Genomic DNA, 21,811 nt, shown 5'->3' with positions numbered 1-21,811 from the left:
TGCTGAGCCGTCTCTCAAGTCCTGGCCTCTTACATAGAAGTTCCTTATATTTTGTAGATAAAAACTTTTTTCATTTATTTGAGACAAATTTATATCTACCAAAACTTACTCTGCAGATAATTCCATTTTTCAGCTTATTTTACCCATCTTATTTCTTCCTTATTTTTTAAAATTTTTAGTGTTTTGCATGTCTTCAATTTTCACATCATGTTTACTTATATCTTTGGTGGTTTAGGTTTTGTATTTGGTTTATAAATCCTTTTCTATCCTGTTGTAATGAAAGCTTTCTAATAAGTATTTATCCTAAGGCTTAGGTGTATGTTCTAGTTTGCTTTATGCTATTGTCATAAACACCATGACCAAAAGCAACTCGGAGAAGGAAGGGCTTATTTCTTCTTACGTTTCCAGTGAGCAGGCCGTGGCTGAGGGAACGAGGGCAGGTACACAGCAAGAGCCACGGAGACAAGCTCCTTACTGGCTGGCTCCCCTGGATTCCTCAGTTAGCCTTTTTATACAACAGAGGATCACCTGCTCAAAGTAGCACTGCCCACAACGGGACAGACTTTCCTACAACAATAAGAAATCAAGAAAATGCCCCTCAGACGTGCCCTTGGGCCAGTTGGATCCAGGCAGTTCCTAGTTGGTATGCCCTGAGACCACGGTAAGCTGTGTTGACAGTTGAAGCTCACTAGGAGACCAACCCTTTCAGAAGCAAGACCCAGAGAGGGTGAACCCCGCATGATGAGTGACCTCGAAGGTCACCCCCAGGGTCAGCAAGGCCGTGCCCCCTAAGCCTCCTGTACCAAGGCAGCTTGTAGATGAAGCAGTTTATTGGGGCTTACAGTTTCAGAGTGAGTCGGTGACTGTCGTAGCAGGAAGCATGGCAGCACATGGTCCAGGAGTGGTAGATGAAAGCTTACATCCCGATCCACAAGCGTGAGGGAGTGAGAGAGGGGGCTTACTTGGAGTGGAGAGGTTTTGAAATGTCACAGTGACCTCCAGTGACACACCTCTTCCAACAGCCCTAATCCTTCCCAGATCAACGGGACCTTTCGCAGCTGATGAGTTCTCACTCAATACAGCACATTTCCCCAAGCAGACCCTCCAGGTGGGGACAGAGTTCAAATGCCCAGGATGATGGGACATCTAGCCACCACATTGTCTTAACTGTGGGCACCTGTAAAACAAACAAAACATACTGTGAGTCTTTGTATACAAAAGGGGAAGAGCCACAGCATAGTCACAGTCAAACCAAATCAAACCAGAATCCAGTAGTGTACAAAGCTCAGCGCCCGCCACCTGAGACTCCTTTGTGATCCTCGGATTCCAAAGGCTACATCATTTCACCTCTCTTTCTCTGCCACCTGTGGCTCACGGGGCTTGTCTCACAGACTCCCTTTGGCTTCACTCCACACCTGTCACCTCCTTGCTGGCAAATTCCATGGCCCTGGCATTTCCGGTATGCCGGGACCTCCACCGCACACTGCACCTTCATCATCAATGGCCACTCTTGGGCTTTCCAGGGATTGCAAACCTGCCGCACAGTGCTAGGCCTCAGCTGCTCTCCGTGTCCTCTTCAGTCTCATCTTTTATGAGTTCAAAACCAGTACCGTGTGTCTGATGCTTAAGACTTGAAGACTGGTGCCCGCTGGAGATGGTTTCAAGTGGCAGCGTGATATGCAGCCTTCCCCACCACCACTATGGCTTCTGTGTGCTCACCTGTACTTCCCAGAAGATTTCACCCCAGGGATGCTGGTCTCTATCTAATCACAGCCGACCTTTCAGCCACAGCTAAGCAGCTTCCATTGTCCCAGAAAAGCACAAGGACTAATTTCTGTCCAAGTTTTTAGTTTGTGTTTTTGTTGTAATAAACAACTTGGGGAGAAAAAGAGTTTGTTTCATTCCAGGTGGAGAAAAAGAGTTTGTTTCATTCCAGGTATCAGTTCATCACTGAATGAAGAAGTCTGGGCAGTAACTCAAGCAGGAAGGAGCCTGGAGGCAGGAACGTGGGGTGGGGGGGTGAGTTGGGGGATGGGCAGGCCCACACCCACAGAGCAGTACTGCTGGCTCCCAGGGATAGCAGCACCCACAGTGGGCGGTACAGTCAAGGAAATGTTCACAGACATGTTTTCAGTTTATTCTGAATAAAACATTTCCCCAGTTTTGATCTCCTTGGTTGACTCTGGGCTGTGTCAACTTGAGGACTAGTTTTTCCCATTAAGATCTTTAATTCTATTTTTGTTTGTTTTTTATTTGGTTTTGTTTTTCGAGACAGGGTTTCCCTGTGTAGCTCTGGCTATCTTGGAGTCACTTTGTGGACCAGGATGGCCTTGAACTCACAGAGATCTGCCTGCCTCTGCCTCCCGAGTGCTGGGGTTACAGGTGTGCACTGTGCCCGGCAGATCTTTAGTTATTATATGAAAAAGAAAGACCTAATTAAGTCATGTGTGCGTGGTGTGTGTGTGTTTGTGTGTGTCTGTAAGTAGTCATGCCAGTATGCTTATTAAATAGTGTTTTATTATGTAGATTCCCCACGATTATGTTTCCCTATGACCATTTCATACTGTTTGAATTGTCCTTTATAAGACCTTGTCAGAAAAGCTCTTACCTTTGTCATCTTGAGATTATCTACTCTTGATCCTTAAAACAGCCTCCTGATATTACCTTAAGGGACTCGTTGTTATTTTTTTGTGAAGAACTCCATTTGGGCTCTTATGGAAATTTTCTTTATTTTATAGATTCATTTAAGAAGTATTTTAATCTTTTTCATACTTGCTCATCTACAAACATGAGTATAATTCTCATTTTACTTGCTGTTTTTTCATGTTCTTTAATCGTTTTGTAATTCTGTGTTGTATGTCTTTTGCTTTCTGCAATCCAAGTTCTTTTAAATTATTGTAGTTGTAAGCTTTATTTTTTAAAAAAAGTATGTAATTGCTGATATTTATGAACTTCATTGACTTTGTATATCCTTTTTTATCTAGAAACTTTTATTAGTACTAATAGTTAAGATGTACTTTTCTTAGGTGTTAGTTTATTCAATCACTGTCTGAAAATTACTATTATTTTCTTTCCCATGTCCAAATTTTCTCTCAAATCCTTAGAAAAATATATTTTTAATGTGTATGGGTGATGTTCCTGTACCTTGAGTACCATATGCATGCAGTGCCAGTGAAGGGCAGCAGAGGGCGTCAGACCTTTTGCAGTAAGGCTTGTAGGTGGTTGTGATCTGTCATGTGAGTGCTAGGAGTAAAAGCTGCATCTTCTGAAAGAGCAGCTGGTTCTCTTAACTGTGGGGTGTCTCTCTAGCCCCTTCCCCTCACATCTTAGTGGTCTGCCCCAACCTCAAGAACACGTTGTGTGTCTCAATACTGATTTTCATCAGAATACTGTAACTATATAAGTATGATAAAAATGCCGAGTTTATAAGTATTTATTGATCTATAGAGTCATGGTGTTTTGACTTTTTGCTTGTTTCTATTGTTGAGAAAGTCTCTTTGTGTAGCTCTAGCTGGACTGGAATTCACTGAGTAGATCAGGCTGGCTGGGAACTGCCTATGTATGCCTCCCCACTGCTGGGGTTAAAGATGTGTGTTACCGTGTCCATATTCCTTTCTTATTCTTATTTTTTAAAAACACATGTCATTGATGATGACATTCTTGTGGCTTTTTAAAATTGCATTTTTATTTAGTATATTTCACTAACACTACATTACTAATATTCCATCTATACAAATTCTATAATGTGTAGGCTGATAGCTTTTAGAACCTAGGACATTGCCTTAATGCTTTCATATTCTTTGTCATCTTAAGGTAACACTAGACATAAAGTAGAAGAAGCAGTTATTAATGAAGAAGCAATTTTGAACCTCATGGAAAATAGTCAGACTTTTCAGCCTTTGACTCAAAGACTGAGTGAGACACCAGTTTTCAGTAAGTAACAGTGCTACTATAAATGTTTTTGTGTATGTTTTAGTCAAAACGTGTTTCTGGATTTTTATTTGAAGAAGTGAATGTTTCATATTTAGTAAACATGTATAAAAATTAAGCATCACATTAAATCAGGTAGTTTTGTGTAGTTTTTCCTCATAAAAATTAAACAGCCATGAAAGAAAACTTTTTCATGTAACTGTACTGGGTGAAAGCATGTTATTTAGGGATAAAATATTTATTTTCTCTTTCTATTTTCTATGTGTGTAGTATGTATGCATATGTACATGTTTGATATGTGTAGGGATAAGCAGGGATGTGTCTTGCTAGCCAGCCTGTTCTGGAATCCCCATCTCTGCCCACTAGTACTTACATGGGTTTTTGGGGACCTAAATGTAAGAGTAAGTACATTAGCTACTGAGCCGTCTCCCAGCTCCCAAACACACTTACTTTAAATACAAGTACAAGCATATTGTTAAAACTATGGACACTTTGTTATAGTGAGAAGAAATTTACATTCAAACCACTAGTTATGAAGTAGCATAGCACATCACAGTTATTTCTGAGTATTGTCATATCACACTAAATAAATTTTACTCATCGTAAACCATTCATACATAGCGCTTCTTATTTTTCTTGGTCTCATCAGTGTTATGCTGCTTCTTCATTTCTCTTTTTAAACTTTCCTAGCATCAGCTATTACCCCAGTTCCATCTACTGCCCTCTCTCAATTTTCATCTATGTGGAACATAAGCTGACTGATTATGGGCAATCCCAAAATTACTGTATATGCTCATATTAAAAACATTTTGGATAAGGAACTTCTTTATTTTTAAATGAATAATCACATTTTAAAAAGAAATTGTCCTAAGAATACATTACTATTTTAATTTGAGGTTATAATCTTAAATATAACAAAATATTTTAAATTACATTCTAGTTATTTAAACAAAAGTTAAGAGAGGCCATAGAAAAATTTAAGAAATTAAAAAAGGAGTATGAATGTCAAGTCCCTAATTCATTTCATTAGTCAAGTATGTTGTACCAATAGCAGATAGGACTCCACCTTGCCTACATTGATTCCAACAGCAACCTAAGTGTTACCAAAGATCTGAAAGAATGAGGCACAAAAAGTGAAAATAATTGCAATTTGAGGTTTAACAAGAAGATCATTATCAAAACAACTTGTAAGCAAATAGTCTGATTTTGTACTGTATTTGTCAACCTGACTGAACTGTCTGCTGACAGGTGGGTGTGTTCAGGTGTCTGTGGAGGCCAGGGAAGGCCGTCAGGTCCACTCATGCAGTTCTGGGAACCAAACCCAGGTCCTCTGCAGGGGCGATAATGTGCTTCTCACCACTGAGCCACCGCTGCAGCCCTGAGCCAAATTCATAAACATCAACAAAGAAAATGTAAAACTTGATAATTTAGTGAATGGAGACTGTGTTACCTTGTTGCTTTGCTTTACAGAGAGAAGGTTTGTGTTAATAGATGAAGGGAAAAAAAAGCATGTTCCAATGATTTTTTAAAAATTTATTGAGGTGCATTATTATAGTTGTGCAACCTTTATTATTATCCAGCTTCAGAACATTTTTTATCATCCCCAGAAAATCTATGTACTCATTAGCAACAATTACTTCTTTTTAGCCCCTGGCCTGCATTCTCTTTTGCTAACACTTCATATAAATGGAATCATTTGAACATTTTCCGTATCTGGCTGCTTTCAATTAGCAGATCATTTTCAAAGCCCATCATGTCATAGCGTATGTCAGTGCTTTCATTCCTTTTTCTTGATCAGTAATATTCTACCATTTACATCATTTATTTGGGTTGTTTCCAATTTGGGAGTACTATACATATTACTGACATGTTTTTATTCATGGAATAATAAACGTTTGTGGAAGTATCTTCATTGCTAACCACCCATCTGACAGGATATTGAAAACCTAGTGTTTTTAGAGAACACAAATAATTAAGCACTAAGGGCGTGGGCTGGACAGATGGTTTAGCAGCCAAGGTTCAGCTTCCAGCACTCACATGTCAGGTCCCAACCGCATGTGGTGCCCTCTTCTGACCTTCATGAACACCAAGCATGTGGTGCACATATGTGCAGTAACACCCATTCACATATATTAGAAATAAATCTTTAAAAAGAAGTCAGTAACTAAGCAATTAATTAGTTCTCAAAAGAAGAAATGTAAGTGGCTCCTAACTAAGTACATGGAAACGATTGTTGAGCATTCTTTGCCATGGGCAAATACAAACCAGAACTACACTGAGCTGCTTTCACATCCCAAGCAAGGATGAGACAGACAACCTGTGGGCCAGTCATCTGCCCATTCAGGAGCCTGAGGCAGCAGGAGATTCAAGACCTGCCAGGGCTACAGAGGCCCTTTCTAAGAAACGTAAGAGGAGGAAAGATAACAGAAAAGGGGTGCAGCTCTAGAGTAGAGAGTTCTCCCTGGCATGTGAAAGGCCTGAGCTCACATGTCACTGAAATAAAACAGCAACCAACAAGTATTGCCACACATGCAGGGTAGAGACCCGCCTACACACTCTAAGTGGGATTGTGGATTAGTCAGCCAATATGGAAAATAGTACAGAAGCTCCTCAAAACACAACTGCCAGTAATTCAACCATATCTCCCCTGCGCGTGTATTCAAGGCCTTGAGTTTGTCATGCACCAGCAGCCTCTTCATTTCTGATTGTTGAGTCACAATAACCAGCAGATAATCAAGTAGAGAAGAAAATGTGATTTATATATATAGTGTTTATTGAGCCATAAAGAGCTAAGTTATGGGCTGGAGAGATGACTGCAGTTAAGAGCACTGGCTGCTCTTCCAGTGGACCCAGGTTTGGTTCCCAGCACCCGATGGCAGCTTGTCTTTAACTCCTGTCCTGGAGTATCCAATCCCTACTTCTGCCCTCTCTAGGAACTGAAATACATGCAGGCAAAATACACATATGCATAAAATAAAATAAATATATATTTCTAAATGACTATAGGGTTAAAGTTCTTGCTGTGCAAGCAACACAAATAGAGTTCAAATCCTTACAACTTATATCAGTGCCAGGTGATTATGGCAGCTCACTTGTAATTTTATTATGAAAAGGCAGAGGAGGGATCCCAGGAGAAGGCTGCTTAATGAGACTAGCCTTCACAGTGAACTCTGGGCTTGAACCTGGCATGGTGACCCATGCCCATAATCCAAGTACTTGTGAGGTAGAGGCAGGCAGAGTTTGAGGCCAACCTGGTTTACATAGTCCCAGGACTACATAGAAAGGCCCAAGAAAGTCTCAAGAAAAAAAGTCCTTGCTTCAGAACATTTTAATACATTTAGTGGCCATTTGCATTTCTCCTTTTGTGAACTCATTTTCCTAGTTATTAACTAATTTTTTAATATTTAATTATTTGAATTCTTTATACATTCTTGGTATCAATCCCATGTATAAAAACTTGAATGATAAGATATTTTCACAAAAGCTAATGTGGAAAAGAAATTGAGGAAGATTCCCAACATCAGTCAGCCATGTTCCCTACTTGCGCGTGTACAGATACACCTGCACACACATAGGCACATTCACAGACACCTGAACACACACATACACATGTACAGACACCTGCACACACACATATGCACTCACACTACACACAGACACATGGAGGAGAAGTATGAATACACACACACACATACATGTATATGTACTCATGTCACGGAAACAGAAAGCGTGGTGGGGGAGGGGCACAGGGAGGAGGGAAAAGAAAAGGAAAAGGAACCGGAACAGTGATGTGCATAGATGGAAGTGACATAGTGAAACCCATTACTTTATATGCTAATCCAAAGGGTAGAAGTGAAGTATAAAACCATCAAAATATTTTCAGTTTTCTTGCATATACATATGGTAGTAGAAATAATGGGTTATGTATAGTGTGGCTATAGGGAAGAAAATACACTCAGTTTCTCCTGTATTCCTAACCATAACAGTCAAGATGTAACATGTCTGACTGCATGTCTAGACGCTCTCCCACACACCAAGCAAGCAGTCAGTTTTGGAACGGGTACCACCTGTACAGTCTCTAATTTATTCCGTTTTAACCCTCATCTACCTGGAGAGTATAGCAGATTCCACAGGTAAGGGCTCCATACCCTTCCCCAGCCTCAAGTAATTTGACTGAGCAGATCACCCTGCTAGGACAAGCCGACTTATCACTGCCAACAGGCAGATCAGTGAGTACGGTGAGGGGTGCAGGAAGAGGCCCCTAGCGCCCATGTCCTGATCCTCTGTGCCGGTCTCCAGGAGCTCTCATGATTCAGTCCTTGGCATTTTGAGGTTTTGCACGCCTCTTCCTTTTTTTGTTATTTATTTATTTGTTTGTTTGTTTATGCTTTCTGAAATGTATAGTACACTGAGTATATTCTCCCTTGTACCTACAATTCCTTTTTCTCACATCACCCTCTCTCCCATAAGCCCCCTTAGTCCATTTAGAGCAGTGTTTCTCAACCTGTAGGTCACGACCCCTTTGAAGTTGATGACCTTCTCATAGGGGTCACCTAATACATCAGAAAACACAATTATTTATGTTACAATTCATAACAGTAGCAAAATTACATGTAGGAAGTAGCAATGAAAATAATTTTTATGGGTCGGGATCTCCACAACATGAGGAACTGTATTAAAAGGTCACAGCATTAGGAGGGCTGAGAACCACTGATTTAAATAGCTTTACTTGTACTTTTAAATCATATATATACACACATACCTACGTGTGTGTGTGTGTGATTTTGTGTGTGTGTGAGTGATTTTTTTATGTGTGTGTGTGTGTGTGTGTGTGAGTGTGATTTTATGTGTCTATATAAAATCTGGGAACCACAAATGAAAGAAAATGTGCAGTGCTTTGGTTTTGTGGATGTTTCATTATGTAGGCATGACTTAATCGACCAGTAGTGATTAACTCAGCTGTCAGTACTCGGCGCTGCCCTGAAGGTTGGAGGCTGGCACAGTGTCAGCGCTAACCCTGCCTCTCTCTTTCTGGTTGCCAACATCTGTCCTGAGATGTGTAGCCCGTTTAAAGACACCCTTTGAAGATTACAGGGACTTTACATGAGTATAAGACGTGAAGGACTTCTGCACCCTGAGCCCCAGTAGAGGAACATTCTAGTCTCTTCACCCCCTTGTCAGCACGTGGTACTATGTAACTCTTTAACTTTAGGACTCTCAGTATGTATAGTACGGTTTCATAAACATCAAACTATTAACTATTTTTAAAAGCTGTTTTATATATTTTAACTAGATTTTATTTGACTATCTGTGAATAAAGTTAAGTTAAAGTGAAGGATAAGATGTTTACATGTATATTTTTTATACTTAATTAGCTGTCATTTATTTGAATACATTTCATTTTGAGCACCTATGGCCATATTTTCCTTAGTGTTCTTCATACTTAAGTAAGCTTGGAAAATTCTTTAAATACACCAATCCCTGGGTCCTACCTCAGAAAGCCTTATTTACTGAGTTTTCTTTTTAATAACGTTACTAAAGTCTTCTAATTCAAATGGTCTAAGGAACTAACAGTCATGGGAGGGCTATACAATTAACACCCGAGGCTTGGGCCCATTATATTCATTTAAGTATGTGTCAGCATCCATTGTGTTTTTTCACAATTGATCTCAATTGTTAGATCATTTAGAACTTTTAAGCTATCTGTTGGTGATTTATTTGCTTGTTTTATAGTGGACAGTAGTCCTGATGAAGCACTGGTACATCTGCTTGCTGGCTTGGAAAGTGATGGATATCAAGGAGAAAAGAATAGGATGCCATTACCGTGTCGCTCCTTTGGAGACTCTCAAAACCCCCAAAATAGTGATGATGAAGAAAATGCACCACAGATTGAAAAAGAGGAAATGGAGCTTAGTTTGGTGATGTCCCAGAGATGGGACGATGATATTGAAGAACACTGTGCCAAAAAGAGGTGACTTTTTTAAAAAAGTTATTTCAGTTACTCTAATAAATACTTTTTTGTCACTGCTGTGCTGTAGTAAGAAATTATTTGTTATTATTCATACTGTAAAATGCTTTGTGAACTAAGTTGACTTTTAAAATCCCTTTTAAATAATGACATTTTCATGTAGCATATATTTAATATTCCAAGCAAAATCATGTTCTGCTACATTTTAAATGATCAAGCCCAGAAACCATCTGTTTTATATACAGATGGTATATAAGATGAGACAGACATGTGAGGAACAAATGGGTAAAGTTGAAGTTCCTCCTTACCACAGAACTTGAAAAGAGTAATTCCCTCTGAGAGTAACTGCTAACGGATCTAAGTAGTGTGCAGTCAGCATGAAAATAAGACGTGACTTTCTGATTGCTTAGACTGAGTTAATGAAATACTAAACATAAGTGAGTAGCTGGCCAGGTGAAACATGCCTGTGACGACAGCCAAGGCTACGTAGTGAGACCTGTCTCCGAGTAGATGGTCTCAGAAGCAACCAGTCTTACTCTTGTTTGCTTTTAAGATCAGTCGGTAAGAGCTGGGTGTGATGGTGCACACCTTTAACCCAGGCACCCATGAGGCAAAGGTAAATAGATCTCTGAGTAAGAGGCCAGCCTGGTCTACACAGTGAGGTCTGTGTGCCAAAAAAAAAAAAAGCTAATATAATATATAAATTGAAGAGGGACTCATTACTACATTGACTTACAGGACGTAAAACAACAATGACTTTGTTACAGTAGAGAAGCCAAGAACCTGGTAGTCGCTCGCTCAGTCTACGAGGCTGATGTCTCAGCAGGCCCCGTGTACTGTTGACGTCCAGGAGGATTCCTGGACAGCTGGTGTTCTTCAGTCCACAGTGCAATTCCAAAGAAGTGGTTTCTGATATTGGTGAAGGAATGCCACAGCAGTGGGATAGATGGACATGCCAGAAAGAGACAGTGAGGGCCAGCAGGCAAAAAGCAATTTTCCTTCTTCTGCGTCCTTTATCTGGGCTGCCACTAGTGGGCGCTGCCCACATTGCCAGTGGGGGTTCCTGCTTCTAGTACTCTCATCACAAAAATCCTTCACAGGAGGACCCAGAGGAACATGCACATTTCGGTTGATTCCAGATCCACTTGGGTTGGCGACCTAGACTGGCCATCACAGGTGGCCCTGGGGTTTTCCAGTCAGTCTCTGTGAGCTTGATTAATTTGATTCCTCCTCCGAAATGCAAATATTTCTTAACCATGTTAGAGAGGAATTGAATAATGGGAACATAGAAAGAAATTTGTTAAATGTATATTAAATGTTATGTTTTGTCACATGTATCACATATGTGTTATGTTTAAGACGACTGAAAAAGGGGAAGAAAAAAAGACCAGAAAGTTCTGTTAACACTATCATTTTTAAAAGAACATTTGAATAAAGAATATTTGGTTTAATTAAGGGAGAAGTAATAAACTTTCACTTATTGAAGATTGACATGTAGAAAATCTATTCCTATGATGACAGGATAAAATGTGAATACAGCATGGAAATTGAAAATACTCGTGTGTGTGTTTTAGGCAGTTAGCAACTAACAGAGCCAGTAATGGTAGAGTTATCCTGTGAGACAGCAAGCCTTTGATGCAGAGTACATGAAAACAGATTGTACCACAGTTCCTAAAAATAAGATTTTTTACGTCAGATAAGTTGGACTAGCATTATTAGATGTCTAATGCAATATTTCTTTCAGCACTTAAAATTGATTTTATGACAATTTGTTGTTTGTAAAAGATTTAAAGGGGAAACTGTTCTGTGTATAACAAAGAGATATTTTCAAGCAGCTGAGGCCAGAGGGGAAAAGTTGAGTGTGGAAAGAAAGATTTTGAACATCTAGATGGGAATGAAAAGTATCAGACTAGTGTAAGTATAGGATAGAGATTAGACTCTCTGAATTTCAAATTCATCTAAACCTTATAGCACCCTTGCTCTATAGCTATTGCAGAGCAGCTCAGTGTCCACAGTGTCCTCCAGCTCTCCCTAGGTCACTGCTGCTCTCTAGCCGTGAGGCGGGTGCCTTGCTTCACTTTCTTGTCTCTCAGGATTTAGTGATTCAATTATGAATACCTTAAATATGTTGGGATGCTACCTCTTTATAAGTCATTGAATTCTCATTTGTTCTTTTTGTGTATATGATATCCACAGATAGGCTACAGGAGCATGACTAGATAAGGTAATCCAACATGTTAAAGCTAAAATGTAAGAATTATATGCCGGGCGGTGGTGGTGCATGCCTTTAATCCCAGGACTCAGGAGGCAGAGTCAGGTACATTTCTGTGAGTTTGAGGCCAGCCTGGTCTACATAGTAAGTTTCTGGTCAGCCAGGGAAATTGTGTCTCAAAAAAAAAAAAGGAAGAAAGAAAAAAAAATATGATACCTTCTACTTCACAATAAATGAAAGTATAAATTCTGTTTATAATAACTTTGTCCATGTCTCATAATAGCATATGTTAATAAAGTAAAATAAACTTGTTTTTTCTTTAAAATGATATTTTTATTTTTTATAGTATTTTACTATCGTAAATCAGAAAATTTGCATTTAAGATGCATCTTTTTCTTTTAAGATTTTATTTACTTTTATGCGTCTGAGTGTTTGCCTGCATGTGTGTCTGTGTATCACATGCATACATTGCCTACAGAAAGCAGAAGAGGGTGTCAGATGCCCTGAAACTGGAGTTACAGACAGTTGTGAGCCACCATATAGGTGCTGGGATGGAGTGTGCTTAAGTGCAGCCTTCTTCCCAGCTCCAGATGCCTCGTGTTCTAGTGAGCACACTTACCAGTGGATTCTAATATTCTCTAGGTCACTGTGCAGAAATGCCCGCAGAAGCTCCACGGAGGATGACGACTCATCCTCAGAAGAAGAAATGGAATGGAGTGATCATAGTTTGCTTTTCGCCAGTCTCTCTATACCTCAGTTAGATGGAACTGCAGATGAAAATAGTGGTAAGAGCGCAAACCTACTGTAGGTATTTGGTTATTTAGTGACCAAAAATGTATTTTTTGTGTGATATAATTGTGTTTTGTCTTTAAGTGACTATAACTTAAATGAGTCTATTTTGTGTTTTGCCTATAAGCGATACAGTTATGTTTTGTCTGTCTATGGGAGTTTTTCTTTTTAAAATTATAGCTGTGTGATTCCTTATTCTCAAGAAGGTAGATTATTTGTGAGTTGCTTGGTTGAAGCTCTGTAAACCTTTATCAGTTTATTACATCATTCAAGTAGCATCATAAACTAACAAATAGGCTAATCATATTTCAGATAGTAAAACTACTATAACATTTTTCTGATCAAAAGAATATATGTTTAAAATAATGACTAATATTGCCTCTTGATTGCTTAGGTTATATAATCTTAATGATAGGGCTCAACTGTTTGTCCTGTCACTGTTTTACACATACAAACTTAATTTAGATTCTTCCTTAAGAAGTTGACACTATGAATGAGTAAATTCTTTTCTCTCTCTGATTCCAGACAATCCATTAAACAATGAAAATTCTAGAACCCACTCATCTGTGATTGCAACAAGCAAGCTATCAGTAAGGCCCTCCATCTTTCACAAAGATGCTGCTACGTTAGAGCCCCCATCTTCTGCTAAGATTACCTTTCAGTGTAAACACACAAGTGCCCTTTCTTCCCATGTTTTAAACAAAGATGATTTAATTGAAGACCTTTCACAACCAAACAATACAGAAAGAGGTCGAGATAATCCAGTCACTTTTGCCAATGAAAATCCTTATTCCCTGAAATACTCTGCATCTTTAAGCAGTACTGTTCATCCGGATAATTCTCATAAAGAAATTTGTAAGAAAGATAAGTCTTTGCCGGTATCTTCCTGTGAAAGTAGTGTTTTTGATTATGAAGAAGATATTCCATCTGTTACAAGACAAGTCCCAAGTAGAAAGTATACGAACATGAGAAAGATTGAAAAGGACGCCTCGTTGGTACATGTGAACCGCCACACTAGTGAGACTGCATTGGGAAAAAACTCTTTCAACTTTGCTGACTTAAGTCATTCAAAAAATAAATTGTCCTCTGAAGGAAATGAAAAGGGCAGCAGCGTATTCCCCTCTTCACTGACTGAAAGTTGTGACGTGCTGTCATGCTCGGGGGAGAATAGAACTATGGTGCATTCTCTTGATAGCATCACTGATGAGAGTGGCCTAAATAAACTCAAAATCAGATATGAGGAATTCCAAGAGCACAAAATGGAAAAGCCAAGTCTCAGCCAACAAGCAGCACACTATATGTTTTTTCCCAGTGTTGTTCTTTCTAATTGTCTCACTAGACCACAGAAACTATCTCCTGTCACATACAAACTACAACCTGGCAATAAACCTTCCCGGTTAAAACTGAATAAAAAGAAACTACTAGGTCTTCAGGAAACTTCTACCAAAAGTAGTGATACCAGAACCACAAAAGACAGCTGTACACATAGTAATCCTTACAGCAGTACATCTGAGAAGGATAATGTATTGAGCAGTGATTTAGCTAAAGCTGCTCATGGGACATTTGAAAATAAAACGCCTACAGAAAATTTTATAGACTGTCATTTTGGAGATGGATCTTTAGAAACTGAACAGTCTTTTGGACTATATGGAAATAAATATACACTTAGAGCCAAACGCAAGGTGAATTATGAAACTGAAGATAGTGAGTCAAGTTTTGTAACACACAACTCAAAAATTAGCCTACCTCATCCCATGGAAATTGGTGAAAATCTAGATGGAACTCTCAAATCCCGAAAACGAAGAAAAATGTCTAAAAAGCTGCCCCCTGTCATTATAAAGTATATTATTATTAATAGATTTAGAGGGAGAAAAAATATGCTTGTGAAGCTAGGTAAAATAGACTCTAAAGAAAAACAAGTAATATTAACTGAGGAAAAAATGGAACTCTATAAGAAGCTTGCACCTTTGAAGGATTTTTGGCCAAAAGTTCCTGACTCCCCTGCAACCAAATATCCCATTTATCCACTAACACCAAAGAAGAGTCACAGAAGAAAGTCAAAACATAAATCTGCTAAGAAAAAACCTGGTAAGCAACAAAGAACAAATAGTGAAAATATTAAAAGAACTTTATCTTTCAGAAAGAAGCGAACACATGCTATTCTTTCTCCTCCCTCACCATCTTACATTGCTGAAACCGAAGACTGTGACTTGAATTATAGTGACGTTATGTCGAAGCTAGGTTTTCTTTCTGAGAGAAGCACAAGTCCTATCAACTCCTCTCCACCTCGCTGCTGGTCTCCCACAGACCCAAGAGCTGAAGAAATTATGGCTGCTGCAGAAAAGGAATCAATGCTTTTTAAGGGTCCTAATGCATATAACACTAAGACTGTTAATCCTCGTGTAGGAAAAACTAGTCGAGCAAGAGCACAGGTTAAGAAGTCAAAAGCAAGACTTGCTAACCCCTCTGTAGTTACTAAAAAAAGAAACAAACGAAATCAGACAAGTAAACTTGTAGATGATGGAAAAAAGAAACCAAGAGCAAAGCAGAAACAAAGAGCGAATGAGAAAGGTGCGTCAAGAAAGCACATAACACCTACGGACGAAAAGATCAAACCACACGGGGAGGCCGAGCTCACACCGAACCACCAGAGCGTGTCTGAGCTCACGGGCAGTTCTGGTGTTCAGGCACTTTCTAAACAGAAAGAGATGACACAGAGGGGCCCTGTTGTGGATCATCCACTTCCTGCCTCCCAGCCCACCGGGGTTAATGCACAGCAGCGGCTGTCTAACTGCTTTTCCTCTTTCTTAGAAAGCAAGAAGTCTTTGGATCTGCAAACATTCCCCGGTTCCCGAGATGATTCGCATCCTTCTGTTTATAATCCTATAGGACCTGGAATCTCAAAAATTAATATTCAGAGATCTCATAATCAAAGTGCTATGTTTACTCGGAAGGAAACAACCTTGATTCAAAAAAGTATATTTGACCTTTCCAACCATTTGTCTCAGGTAGCACAGAGTACACAGATACCTTCAGGTATTATGTCTTCAAAGACAGAGGAGAGCTCAAATATACAAAAAAACTGTATGTCATCTATCGGAAAGTCAAATGAGTACCGCAGTTCCCTAGAGTCAAAGCCAGAACAGGTCTGTGCCCCTAATTTTTTGCACTGCAGAGACAGTCAGCAGCAGACGGTGTGCGTGTCAGAACAGTCAAAACACAGTGAAACTTGTTCTCCAGGAAATGCAGCTTCTGAGGAAAGCCAGGCACCTAGCAGTTTTGTAACTTCTTTGAGAAGTCCCATCAAACAAATAGCATGGGAGCAGAAACCAAGGGGCTTTATTTTAGATATGTCAAATTTTAAGCCTGAAAAGGTAAAACAGAGGTCACTGTCAGAAGCAATTTCACAAACCAAAGCACTGTCTCAATGTAAGAATCAAAATGTGTCAACACCTCCAGGGTTTGGTGAGGGGCAGTCTGGGCTAGCTGTTCTGAAGGAGCTGCTACAGAAGAGACAGCAGAAAGCACAGGGTGCAAGTGTCGCACAAGACTCAGCAGCTAATAATCAGGCAGACAAGAATGTTTCTGTTTCTGTTGAGCATAAGAAAGCAAATAAACGAACACGGCTGGCAACATCTCCAAGAAAACCTCGAACTCCCAGAAGAACAAAACCTAAGGAACAAACCCCCAGACGTCTAAAAGTAGACCCTTTAAACCTACAGACCTCTGGCCACTTGGATAATTCCCTTTCAGATGATAGCCCCATCCTTTTCTCAGATCCAGGCTTTGAAAGTTGCTACTCACTTGAAGATAGCCTGTCTCCTGAACACAATTACAATTTTGATATTAACACAATCGGTCAGACCGGATTTTGTAGCTTTTACTCTGGTAGTCAGTTTGTTCCAGCTGATCAGAATTTGCCTCAGAAGTTTCTAAGCGATGCTGTTCAGGATCTTTTCCCGGGACAAGCTATAGAAAAGAACGAACTTTTAAGTCACGACAAACAGAGTTGTAGTGAGGAAAAGCATCACGTCTCTGACTCAAACCCATGGATTAGACCCAGTACTTTAAACCCGGAGCTCTTTGAGAAATCGTCTCTAGATAACAGTGAGAGTCACCGGCACAGCCAGTGGAAAAATAGCTTCCATGCTCTGGCATCTCACTCTAATTCAGTAATGGAGTCTTTCTGTGTCCAGCAAGTAGAGAGCTGTCTAAGTGAAAAGGCCAGACTGCACAGGAGCTCAGTGAGTAAAGAAGTGTTTCTCAGTCTCCCGCAGCCAAGCAGTTCAGACTGGATTCAAGGTCATAATCGAAAAGCAATGGAACAGTCTCTTGACTCAGCTAATACCTCTTTTACTACCATACTTTCCTCCCCGGATGGGGAACTTGTGGATGCAGCTTCGGAAGATTTAGAATTGTATGTTTCAAGAAACAATGATGTGTTGACACCAACTCCTGATAGTTCACCAAGGTCTACCAGTTCTCCCTTACAATCCAAAAATGGCAGTTTTACTCCTCGGACTGCTCACATTCTGAAACCACTTATGTCCCCTCCAAGTAGGGAGGAAATTGTGGCAACTTTGCTGGATCATGATCTTTCAGAAACTGTTTATCAGGAGCCGTTTTGCAGTAATCCTTCTGATGTACCAGAAAAGCCCAGGTAATGAGAATTAATTTTTCCTGCCTTGGGTCACTTTGAATAATTTTTATTACTGTAACATTTTATAACTGATTGCTAGCTTTGTAGCTGTGATACTGAATTTTTAAGAACAATGAAGAAAATTATTTGTAATTATAGACTTATTAAGAACATTCGCAAACTAGAAAAGCACACCTAGAGAAATGAAGTTGATGATTCTTAGACTTTCATTTACTAGCACTTACCTCTGTGTCATCATTAAGGATTAGAGGAGCAAAAGCTCACCTTGACATGATGCAGACTTTAAAAGATGTCAAAATACCTCAATGTATTACAGGAGGGGAGGGGAGAACAGGATGAAAGAGGCTGTGTGTGGGAGTGTGGGTGTGAATTCAATGCTGGGACCTGAACTCAGGACCTCACAGCGTAGGCAAGCACTGTACCACGGGGGCATACCCCACGTGACCATTTTTGAAATGGAAGTTTTGATCATTAAGCTTTCTTGCATATTTTGTGTGTGTGTGTGTGTGTGTGTGTGTGTGTGTGTGTGTGTGTGTAAGCACATTGCATTTCACAAGTATAGAGGACAGAGGACAACTTGTGGGACTCAGTTCCTGCCTTTCACTATGTGGGTCTGAGGGAACAAACTTGGGTCTTTCTGTTTTTAATAAATGTGTTCATCTGCTTTCTGTCACTGAGAAATGCTGGATACAACCCAGTTGATAAAGAGAAGAGGCGTGTTTGGACCCACAGTTTCAGAGGTTCCAGTCCACGGTCAGCTTATCACTTAGGTCTATAGCACATCAAGATGGGCACGTATGGCAGAGCGAAACTGCTCACTTAATAGTTAGGACCAAAAAGAAGAGACCAGTGCCCACAATTTTAAAACCTCTCACTAAATCCTACCTTAAAGTTTCTGGCAACTTCCAAAATCCTAAACTAGGGACCATGGACATAGGGGAACCACTCATGACCCAGACATTAGCATCGAGCACACATAAGTTATTTTATGGTAGTAAACGAACATTAGTTTCTGGTGTTTCTGTTATAAACCACTTTTCATTTGTTTTCAACATCTATAGTCTTGTTGATAGTGCTATTATTTTTTTATGCTTACTAAGGTATGAATAGAGTTTGTTTTCCCGTTATCCTTTTTTTTTTATTCAAGATTTTCAGAGAGTAATAGAGACATGCAACAAAGAGTGATGTGAGAATCATTATACTGGTTTATTTATCAGTGATTGAATAAGTTGTTGTGTACTGCATGACCTAACCCAGGAGTTTGGGACTGTGGAGTTAGTCAATTGGTAGAGTGTTTGGGGACATGAGTCCAGTCACTTGGATCCACAGTGGGTGGATAGGTGGGTGTGCAGATGGTTGGGTGGTTGGCTTAAAAAAACAAAACAAACAGGAATGGCGGTGTGTACTTGTATTCCAAGTCTACAGAGGTAGAGTGTGGAGGCTTGCTGACCATCAGCCTATCCTACTTGGTCAGTTTCAGGTCAGTGAGAGAGGATGACACCTGAGGAACAACATCTAAAAGTTTGCTCTCTGACCTCCACATTCATGTGCACATACTACAACCACACAAAGAAACTAAGCCAGTCAACTTTGAATTACTGATTCTCCATGCACATATATGAGCTCAAACATGAGTGGAATTAGGCCGTTCATTTTATGTCCCGCCAGTTCAAAGTTCTTATGTTTACATCAGACTTGGGTACCTAAGTGAGAGAAGGGAATTGTGGCAGTTTGCCCCAGCTGTGTGGTGGGAATTTTGTTTGATAATGGACGTTGAACTCAAGGCCTCATGGTATACCACCAGCAATTGTACAATTTTTTTTTTTTTTTTTACTATTGAGAGAATTTAAGAAATACAAAGCCTTGTTTAAATTGGTTGTTTGCCAACCTTTATATGTACTAGGAGATATAGAAAGAGTCTAAAGAGAAATAAATGATAGCATCCTCCATCGTTTTTGCCTATGCATGTTGACAGTGAAACGTTACTTAGCGGTGAGCAGCTGTGGAGATGGGTGACCTGACAGAGCTCCTGCTGCCTTAGCATGAGGACCTGAGTTTGGGTTCCTGTGCTCACATGACATGCGAACATGATGCCACTGTCCACAACCCTAGCTAGCACTGGAGAAGTCAGACACAGATCTCTCATTGGCCATCCAGCTGTCAGTATTGACAAGCTTACAGTTTAGTTTGAGTTGCTATCTCAGAAAATAAAGTGGAGAGCAACTGAGGAAAGATGTCATCTTCTGACCTCCACATGTGTTAACTCACTCATATAAAAACATACACTCAAACACACAGATTAATAGTGCTGAGGACTTTGATGAGTTTGTGTCATGAAACACTAAAATTAAAAAAAAATTCTTTTGAATTGGTAAATTGGTAATGCCTTTCAAAAGAAAAATAATTATAGCGAGTGAACATTTAATTTTACTGCATTGTGTATGAATGGCCGGCCACAGGGGTATTCCTGTAGCTATGAATGCACATGGCAGCCAGAGGTTGGCCTCGGTGTCATGCTGCAAACACCGCCCTGTTTTGTTTGTAACAAGGGTCTCTCACTAGCCTGGAGATCATAGAAATTAATTTTATAGTTAAAGACCCGAGAAAAGGGCTGGAGAGATGGCTCAAAGATTAAGAGCACTTGACTGCTCTTCAAGAGGACCCAGGTTCAAATTCCTAGCACCCACATGGTAGTTCATAACTGTCTGTAACCCCAAGATCTAGCACCTTCATACAGATATACATGCAGGCAAAACATCAATGCACATACAATAAAATAAAAATAAAAAAATTAAAAAGACCCAAGAAAAACATTGAAGCTGAAAATAAGAGTATTTTGTCTACAATTGAGGTAAGTAGGAAAAAAGAGAAATTGTCATATTTAAGGTACCAAAGGGAACTATAAGTCTGTTAGATAGAAACTTGTTTTGGGCAATTGTTTCTTCAGATAAAAATGTTTGTTCTAAATATGTATTTATAGGGAGATTGGTGGACGGCTCCTTATGGTAGAAACTCGGCTTCCAAACGACCTGGTTGAATTTGAAGGAGACTTTTCCTTGGAAGGACTTCGCCTGTGGAAAACAGCCTTCTCAGCGATGACTCAGAATCCCAGACCAGGGTCCCCACTTCGCAATGGCCAAGCAGTTGTCAGTAAAGGGTCAAATAATAGCCATAAGATGGTAGAAGATAAAAAGATTGTAATTATGCCTTGCAAATATGCCCCAAGTCGACAGCTGGTTCAAGCATGGCTTCAAGCCAAAGAAGAATATGAACGTTCAAAGAAACACCCTAAAACTGAGCTCACTGCAATGATAAAGTCTGCTGAACATGTCAGCCCTTTAGTTAATCCAGGTGACACACCTGCAGTGTCTTCACCAAGGGATGCATGCCCACATACACTTTCTGCTACGGCACATACCAAGAGAGAAGTTAGTAAGTCTCAGACTGCTTTGCAAGCATCATCTACAGGATGTGATCAGACTGGATATGCCAGTCAAACGCTGCTACCAGCTGCCTCTGCAACTGTCCCTGAGGAAGAGGAAGATGATGATGATAATTGCTATGTTAGTTACCGCTCCCCTGATTCTCCAGGCATTCCACCTTGGCAGCAGGTAACATCTCCAGATTTCAAAGCATTAAATGGAGATGACAGACATATGTCACCATCACCGGTAGAGGAGCTTTGTTCCCTAGCTGTTGAGAACTTCTTAAAGCCAATAAAAGATGGTGTCCAAAAAAGCCCCTGCTGTGAACCTCGGGAGCCTCAAGTGATCTCTCCAATTATTGCTAGGGCAAAAACTGGGAAACACGATCCGCATTGCCTCCATAGCACCCCAGTTGTGCAGAGAAAGTTTCTGGAAAAGCTTCCTGAAGTAACTGGTCTTAGCCCCTTATCAGCAGGTAAGTGTGGCATGCTCTAATTCAGACATAGATGTGAAGTGTTAGACTACATAATAAAAGTCCTTGTCTTGTAAATGAAACTGGCTCAGGAATTGAAAGATGACTATTAACTCATCATGCTTTATAACATCATCACAGGCAAATGTTTTCCTCTTTCTCCTGCTAACTCTGCTCCCATTGTATCTATGTACCTCCTGGGAGAAATACAGGAGCCCCTTCATAAGTCTTCTTCACCCTCCCACCCCCCCACTCCCCTCTCCCCCCCACACCCCCCTACCCCATGTTGGCATTTTCATAGGTACCTGTATCTCCCCTACCTTTTGTTTTTGTTTTTCCAAGTTCTAGGTCTCAA

At 40.0% G+C, this 21,811-nt stretch overlaps 1 protein-coding gene across 5 annotated transcripts in view; it reads left to right on the top strand.

The window, feature by feature from the left end:
* The window catches only part of REV3L (REV3 like, DNA directed polymerase zeta catalytic subunit), a 129,425-nt gene that overhangs the window by 63,484 nt on the left and 44,130 nt on the right, over positions 1–21,811 (top strand). For all 5 annotated transcript variants that reach the window (XR_014778409.1, XM_084777969.1, XM_084777968.1 and 2 more), the window contains 5 exons: positions 3,814–3,933; positions 9,664–9,901; positions 12,753–12,895; positions 13,425–17,559; positions 20,540–21,459. Coding sequence is in view for 4 of the 5 variants with exons in the window: in XM_084777969.1 (XP_084634095.1) it covers positions 3,814–3,933; positions 9,664–9,901; positions 12,753–12,895; positions 13,425–17,559; positions 20,540–21,459 (5,556 nt within the window). In the remaining variant the exon portion in view is untranslated. The remainder of the gene's footprint in view (positions 1–3,813; positions 3,934–9,663; positions 9,902–12,752; positions 12,896–13,424; positions 17,560–20,539; positions 21,460–21,811) is intronic.

The sequence above is a fragment of the Acomys minous genome, assembly GCF_964271855.1.
Source record: "Acomys minous genome assembly, chromosome: 3".
Lineage (NCBI taxonomy): Eukaryota > Metazoa > Chordata > Mammalia > Rodentia > Muridae > Acomys > Acomys minous.
Note: the sequence above shows the minus strand (reverse complement) of the source record. Positions and strands in the feature narration are given on the sequence as shown.